This window comes from Hyaena hyaena, unplaced genomic scaffold (assembly GCF_003009895.1).
Source record: "Hyaena hyaena isolate Hyena2069 unplaced genomic scaffold, ASM300989v1 scaffold_365, whole genome shotgun sequence".
Classification (NCBI taxonomy): domain Eukaryota; kingdom Metazoa; phylum Chordata; class Mammalia; order Carnivora; family Hyaenidae; genus Hyaena; species Hyaena hyaena.
This window is the reverse complement of record NW_024080997.1, coordinates 1,732,938-1,741,251: the sequence shown is the minus strand read 5'-3', so window position 1 is coordinate 1,741,251 and position 8,314 is coordinate 1,732,938. Positions and strand designations below refer to the sequence as shown.

Here is an 8,314-nt window from a genome sequence, read left to right as displayed (position 1 = left end):
ATGGAAATTTACTCCCCCTTTCATCTGGGCTACACAAAGTGTCTGTCTAAGTCTTACTAACTATATACTGATTCTCATAATTGACTTACTTCTTTATACTTGCAGCATCTTTATAACCTGTCCTGTTGGCTTAATTTAACAGCAAATTGCAATACTGACATTTGGTCACAGTAGCGGACCTTAAGTTTTCCACTGCTTTGGAAAGAATAGTTTACATTTAAGATGAGCTGTGTTTATAAAATATAACAACATTGGTTAAGAAGCAAAACAACCGGGGCGCCTGGGTGGCTTAGTCGGTTGAGCGTCCGACTTTCGCTTAGGTCATGATCTCGCGGTTCGTGGGTTCGAGCCCCGCGTCGGGCTCTGTGCTGACTGCCGGCTCAGAGCCTGGAGCCTGTTTCAGTCTGTGACTCCCTCTCTCTCTGACCCTCCCCTGCTCACGCTGTCTCTCCCTCTCTCTCTCCTTGAAATAAATTAAAAAAAAAAAAAAAAAAGCAAAACAAACTTTCTTCCCTTAGAAAAGGCTTAAACCTCTCCAAAAATTAAAACATTTTTTTAATAAATCAAAATCAGAATACTGAGATTTTAATATGTAAAAAATAACCAGCTTAAATGCAATTTGTCAAAAGCCTTCCATGTTCTGTATAAAATAGAGCTATTTTAATAAACCATATTAAACCATATTTCTTATCAAAAACTTTATCATCACATTTAAATTATGTGTAAAAAATTAGTGCATAATTTAGTTAATTTTTTATTAAAAAAACTGTATTCCTGCAAGTAAAGAAAATACATACTTAAGGCATTTTTCTTTTAACTGCTTAAGGACACACACAGTTTGGGCTCCCACCTAAAAGTTGTTCCTGCATCTAGTTCACTCAAGCCATAGATGGATCATTCATCCTAAAAGGCCTCTTCAAATACCACTTTCTCCTTGAGGCCCTGTGCATATTCCGGTAGATAAGAGCTATTCTTCTCTGTGTATTCTTAGAGACTTTTTGGTCTTTCTCTGGCATAATCCTCACTTCAGTATGCCTTGAGGAATGGTTCATTCTTTCCAGGTCTCTCTGCTCTGTTAAACTGTATACTCCTCTGGATGGGAGTTGAATGGCATCTGTCTCTGAATCTGAGCAGGCGATTAGACACAGGAGGAGCTCAATATCTGTTGAACAAGTGAGGAAAGTGAGAACAGAGCATGGAGACTAACACGGAGTGCCCAACTATGGTGTGGGTTTGTTTCCCAAGGTTCACTTTAAAGGAAAGAAATGCTTACTTTGAACCATGGATAGATAAACATCAAAAATAAATTGTCTGGTTTAAATACCCACAGAGAAATAATACATTTGGAGCAACAGACTCCTAAGAATGGTTAAAAGAAATAGAAGTATGTATAGAAAGGAGGAGACATTTAGCATTTTTTTGGGTCAAAATGTCCCTCAGTCATTGTAACCTATTAAGTTTACAAGTAGTTAAAATTTCACATATTAAACCACGTAGATTTGGTTAGAGAAGGCTTTCAGAGATTACTTAATGAGTGAACAGTGCAAATACTGGCTTGCTTCATGCGAATCTTACCATGTGCCTTTCCGCCCCCTTAAAAGAAAAATCTTAAAACTCTCCAGTTTTAACACAACCGAAGATAAATCTCTATGAAGGAAAACAAATTCCACAGCATTCCATACAGATTTCCAAACAGTCTGATGATTCACAACAGGCATCCATGATGCCACAATCCATGTCGCAAGGGCAGTTACAGTCCTCTCCCATTTCATCTCCACAGCAACAGCAGCAGGCTTCTGAGGTGCAGATGCCACATGAAGCTTGGCCCAGGACAATATTGCAGAGGGTCAGGAATTCACAGAACAAGCAGGCCAGGATACAGTGGACACAGCAATCTTCATTTTCAGTTGGGAAGAGAACACATATGAAGGAAAGAATGAACACAATTAAAGAAGTCATCAATGGACTGGATAATAAGAATTGATCAAAATAAGTAATCCAGAACGCAGTGACATGCACTCTTAGAAGTCTTTCTGTGGGCTGGAAGCTCACAAAGAAACTTAAGCTAAATTTTAGAGAAGTAATCTTTAGATGTAGGTATTGCATTCAGGGAAAAAAAAAAACAGATGGTTGTGTGTACAGGTGTGTGCATGTAGGTTAGATTTTACATTACTCTCACACATTGTTCAGTGGTCTTGGTCCTAGGTTCCACTTCTCTGTGTCTCTTACCCATTGTCCCTATATCCTATTATTCTCTATAACAGAAGGTAAAACAATTCTGTAACAGTACAGTCCTTTAGACATAGAAATTTGCTCCATCCACCTGCTCCAACATTGGAAGGAAAAGAAAATTCAATAGGATATATTCAGTAGATTATTGAGTATATCATGAGTACATCATGATATATAAGGTACTTGAAGTGTTCTGAAGAGCTAACAAGCTAGATTATTATCATATTAAGAAACTAGTGGTTAACTGGCAGTAAGCCAGTTCTATTCAGTATGCCTTCAAAGAAATACTCCTATTAACCAGTTCTAACATTTCTGACCTTCACTTTCTATTGTGCTAGGGAAAGTTTGTATTTCAAAGCTGAAAGGGGAACCTACAAAACTCACTTGACACTAAAGAATCTTTAACTGAGTATTCTGAAAACCCTAAGAATATTACTGGGCATTAGATTATTTACGTATTAATCAGAAATTACATCAACATCAAACTATCTGTAGTGGATCTATCAATTTTAAAGGGGGAAAGAATGGTCACCCCACCTAGTGTCAGAAGTGGAGGGTTAAATCTTTGACGCCTCTTTTGGTCCCTTTCTAATAAGTAGATTTTCCTCTCCTGAAATATGACCAATGTCTTGAATTTTCTTCCCTTACTTATCATTGCACTTTTTACAACAGTGAATGTGTAAACATCCCTAAGTAACTGATCAGAAAAGAAAGGATGCCTTGTGAATTCCTGTGAGTAGCATTTTTTGCTCAACACTGTGTTTCAGATTTCCCCTCACTGATTCATGTCACTATAGATCACTTATCTTCCAGGTGTAGAATATTCCAACTGAGCTAATATATCATAATTTTTCCATACTATTTATGAATATCTTTGTCATGTCCAGTGTTTTTCCTACTCCAAACATCACTGTTGGGAATGTTTTGTACAAGTGTCTGAGAACATACATGATCTATAACTAGCAGAACTGTTGGCTCATGGGATATGCAAATGGGTTTCCAGAGCGGTTGCTCAAGAGTTTACTCCCACAAACCAAGTTTGAGAATGCTCACTGTCTGCATCCTCATTAATCGTGGATACTGTCATACTTTCATATATGCCAGTTAGGTGAGTGTGAAACAGGATATCCTTGGTGGTTTTACTTTGCATTTACTGAGTTACTAGTAGGTTTGGACGTCTTTTCAAGTTTGGTCATTCATGTGGTCTCTTCTTTGAAACAGGTGTTCAGTGTGTTCGTGTTTTCCCCTCATTGTTCTATTAAGTTGTGCTTTTTTTCTTACTGATTTTAGATGTTCTTCATATGTTCAAGATACCAATCCTTTCTCAAAAATGACTGTTTGCTCTTAGTACATGGTTTTTCTTAGGTTAAAGTAAACTAACAAGAGACAGATGAGTTAATTTTCAGACTTTGAGAGTTAAAGTAATAAAGATAAATCCAAATCAAATCTTGTTGTTAGTTGGAGATATAGGATTGACGAGATGGCTGAGGAGGCATTAACAAGATCCGGTAGCAGAATGAAATAAAAAGTTTTAATGCCTGATTCAAAAGAAGGGAGCTCAGCCCAGCCCTGCCTATATATAGAGAGAGGGAGAAGAAACCAATAATCAGGAGGGAGAGACTGAATGTGATGAGTGAGAAATCAACAGCCCTCAAGATAATTCCAAACTAAACAGCTCATTGCCACTCACAGGACCTCTCTATTCATTGGAGAATGAAAATCCCTTCCTGATTTTAGATGACAGTTGCCTCAAACCCAGAATAGGATCTGTCTAAATTCCTATTTTAGCCAACAGGATTCACAGATCAAATTAAGTCTGTTAAACTTCCTTTGTATTTTTAGTAAACAAAACAAAACAAAAAGTTCTTAGCTAGAAATAGATCAAACACTCCTTTCTAATCTATCTTGTACAATAAAACGTGATTTCTATAACTAATAGGTATGAGTGGTTGTCTTTCACAGAATGGGAAGCCTAGCAAAAATGAAGAAAAATTATTTATTTGCATATTAGGAAAAAAATATCTCAGGAGAGAAAATGTTTTCATTATTTCATTAAAAAAACTATTTTAGGTACTTTAATCTCTATGTAAGGCTTTTTCCAAATACTAATTCACTTAATTCTAATAATATTCTCAAGAAGCAATACTGGTATTATCTGTGTTTTACCAATATAGACTTAGAAAAAATTTAGAAAACTTGCCCAGAGTCATCCAGGCCATAAGCAGCAGTGCCAGGGTGAGAACCATGTGGTTTGCAGGGAAAGGCCCTGCTCTAATCCAGCATGCTGTGTTGACCGCAGGGGTGGACTGCTTGGTTCATCTTCCTCGGGGGAAGATCAGTTATAAACCCAAAACTTACTGATTTGTCTTGATCTGTTTTTAGCCTTGATTCATGTTCCTTTCCTTTCTAAAGATGATTCTGAATTTCACTTTGAATGAAGAGTTGATAGTACAGGTTAACCTTCAACAGGTAAGAGCAAAGTTTGTGAGCTGGAGAGCTGATAAACTGCCAGTTACATTGTGGAGACAGACATAAGAGGGTGGGCAGCAGAAAGAGAGAGAGAGATAGTGTCTCAAAAGAAGCAAATCTGTAAATGTGACACAAAAATTAAGGTCCACAGTTATATGAACAAAAGCAGTGAACAGATTATGTAAGGATTCTGGTACAGCATGGTAATAACACAGGTCTTAAAAGAATAAGTTCTTTAGGTAAATACGAAAGGTAAAAAAAAAAAAAAATACATCCTCTTAGCACATAGGTCCTACATAATTTACTAGAAAACCATTTTGTGCTACTCTGAAAAACCAATCTATTAAAGGGTACCTAAAAATGTCACAAACCAAACTGCACCTTAGAGAGTAAAGTGATATTAAATAAGGCGCATTTACAGGGACATATACCACAAATGCAGTCATTACCTGTACTTTATAAGAACTTCCTAGGTATGAAAGCAACAAAAGAAACAAAAGGATTCCTAAGTTCTATCAAGTCAATTTAATAATCTAATTTTTATTCCTTGCCAAAAACATTTCTTTTGGTTGTGTTCTAGAAAGAGCAGTTTGTGACCCAGGGCAATGAAAAGGTTAAACTAAGACAAAATAGCTGATAGCGTTTCTTCCACTATCACCTCCACCACCCCCAGGGGAATCAAGAATCATAAAAGATATTACAATGTTTTTTTTTTTGAAGCAAAGAGAAGAGTCTAAGAATTAGCAAACTAAGAAGACTTCAATAGAGAAACTTAAAAAAAGAAGAGTCTTCTTCATAGATGATAGTTCACAGTCAGAAATAATTCTCCCCCCCCCGCACTCGTTCTTGAGGTTTTTCATTTTTATGGTTTTATTCACTCATACTTGCAGTTTTTGCCAAAAGCATTTAACCTTTGAGAAGCCAACTAGGTTCTGGGAAGGATGCCTGTCCCAAACCGGGCCAAGCAAGAATTGCACAATTCAGTGTGCTAGTGAGAGGGGAACTCAGCACAAGACTGACAGCTACTGTAAATTGAGGAAAACAAAGGCACATACCAGCAGCCAAGTATCTTGCAAGAAATCATAAAAGGAAAACTTTAGTGCAATATTTGATTTAAAAAAAAAAAAAAAAACCCAACAACAAAACTGCTATAAAAGACTGCAGACACAAACAAACCCAAACAAAATATCTGAATCCTATGAAAGGTCATCAGTGTTAAGCCCCTGTAGCTGGTCTATTTGGAAAACATCCGGCTGCCCCAGGCCTTGAAAGCAACAATAGAAACCACTTCAATAGCATCTTAGGTGGCTCTAGAAATGTCCATGACTGGCCCAAGGGGCTTTGGTCTGTTTAAAACGAGGCTGAAGACTCATTTTTATAAGAATACATTAATTTAATAATGAAACGATCCCGAACTAATTTACCTCCTCATCAGTGGCCCCAAATGCTCAGAAAACAGAAGGGAGAGCCATCAGAAAACTATGTGCGCAGTAAACTCAGCTCTATTATAAAGGAATCTATTACATTTCTCGAGTTTTCTTTTTTTAAGATGTGGTATGACAGATGCTCTGAATTTCTTGGAACAAAGACCCCAAACAGCAGAGTACTGGGAAGCACAGAGCAGAGAATTCTGAGAATAACCCACAAACCAGATTTGTATGTGTTTTATCTCAACTAATCTCTAATAACGTTTCCTATGACTTCAATGCTTGAAACGACTTTCTTAACCAAGCCCCCAACAAGTAAACTATATACTGAGAAACAGAAGTTTGTTAACATTGTTAACAGTGTAACAGTATGCCAAAAAGCAATTGCAGATTAGAACATGAGCAGTCAATTATGCGTAATGAGTCATTTAATAATTGCACTGAGATCAAACCTGACTTCACACCCACAGCTACAGAGAACCCACAGGTGTTCCCATGTCTTGAACTGCTAAGGCTCACATCTGCCCAGTGGGGGGGTAAAAGGGGCTCACTGTACAGAGGATGCCTGATTGGTTGGTGGCATTCTTCTTACCAGACACTGCCTGACTGCAACTGTTGTTTCTCAAGGTAAAATCAGAAAGCAGGCTAGATGTGGGGTTTAGTAATCCTGAAAATTGCAGCCAGGATGGCTAAGTTAGTATCTGGCCTATGTGAAAAGCCAGCTGTGAGGGGTGAGACACAGACCTCTCCAGGGAGTTGTGCTCCTCAAGTGTTCATAGGGGCAGGAGATATTTACTAATACAGCACGGTAGCTCAGCTCCAAGTAGCTCTGTGTCTCCCAGCCAGAGGACGCACAGCATTCTGGCCTACAGCCCTAGAATGACCCGCTGCCTGCATAAATTGGCCTGAAGCATACCTCCTACACAGAACTCTCTGGCACGCTGCTGTCCCCGTGAGGCCATGCATCTTAGCCAGAACATAGTCAACATTTTCCTAGTGGGGAAGAAAGGGAGTTAGGTCAGGAGGTAAAAGAAAGAGAAGAGCGATATTTTCCACTGCAGTACAAAGAAGACCACACTTAGGAAAATCGAACAATTCTCTTTACTATTATCTTTCCTTTGGGCCAACTCGATGGAACCTTGGAAAAAAACCAGCACTGTTCTCCCACACCCCCCAGAGGGACTCCTTGATAATTTTCCTAGCACATGTCCAAATTCTGGATTCCATCCTGTACCTATGAGAGGTGCATTTGCATTTTACATTACAGTAGGTGGAAGGCACATATTTTTTTTTGCTTCTCTTATTTGCTTATCCTGCTGCATGCTCCATGGTTGATTCACTAAATATTCCAAACTCTCTAAGAGATTTGATCCAGTAATTGTTAGTCATTACTTAACTGTAGGACTGAGTCAAGTAGTCCTTTCTAAATAGTCGCATCTTACAAAGTCTAGGAACATAATGTATATACCAAAACACCTTCCCCTCCCCTTCAGGAGCTGTACAGAGAAATCTGAAGAGGAGTAAAAGCTCAGTTAGTAGACGTGTTCCTTTAAAACATTTTACAGGCAGTTAACATGTGGGGAGGGAAGAGGGTAAAGAAAAGCTAAAAAAATATAGATGGTTCAAATAATGTTTACATTAACTCACTGAATCTCTACAACACTAAGATCACAAATTTGATCTAACAGTGCTGTCCTCAGAGGGTAACAGTGAAGATTAAAAGGGACAATGCAGAAAAAGTACTCAAGAAGAGGGGGCTACACTGGTTAAGCATCTGACTCTTGGTTTCCACTCAGGTCATGATCTCTCAGTTTTTGAGCTTGAGCCCCACATCAGGCTCTGCCCTAGCAGTGCAAAGCCTGCTTGGGATTCTCTCTCTTTCTCCCCTTTGCTGCCCCTCCTCTCTTTCTCTCTCTCTCTCTGTCTCTCTCTCTCTCTCAAAATAAATAAACTTAAAAAGTACTCAAGAAGGGATTTATCATGTAATGCTTATTAAATGTTGTTACTGTGATAGCAATGAAGGCAATAGAAAAATATTTATTTTAGGGAGGCCACACCTCCCTACATACCGATAGACTTCATTCACTCTGATACTACACCAAAATTGGGCCATTCCATTTTAATCTAAGGAATTTTATAAAAGGCTCAGTCCAGAGTTGAAACACTTGAAAAAAGAGACACAAAAT

The 8,314-nt window shown here is 38.3% G+C and overlaps 1 protein-coding gene across 1 annotated transcript in view; it reads right to left on the bottom strand.

The window, feature by feature from the left end:
* Positions 1-505: 505 nt before the first annotated feature.
* The window catches only part of MDFIC (MyoD family inhibitor domain containing), a 94,614-nt gene continuing 86,805 nt past the window's right edge, over positions 506-8,314 (bottom strand). The window contains exon 6 of the mRNA XM_039250284.1: positions 506-1,895. Coding sequence (XP_039106215.1) covers positions 1,648-1,895 — 248 coding nt within the window. The 3' untranslated portion in view covers positions 506-1,647. The remainder of the gene's footprint in view (positions 1,896-8,314) is intronic.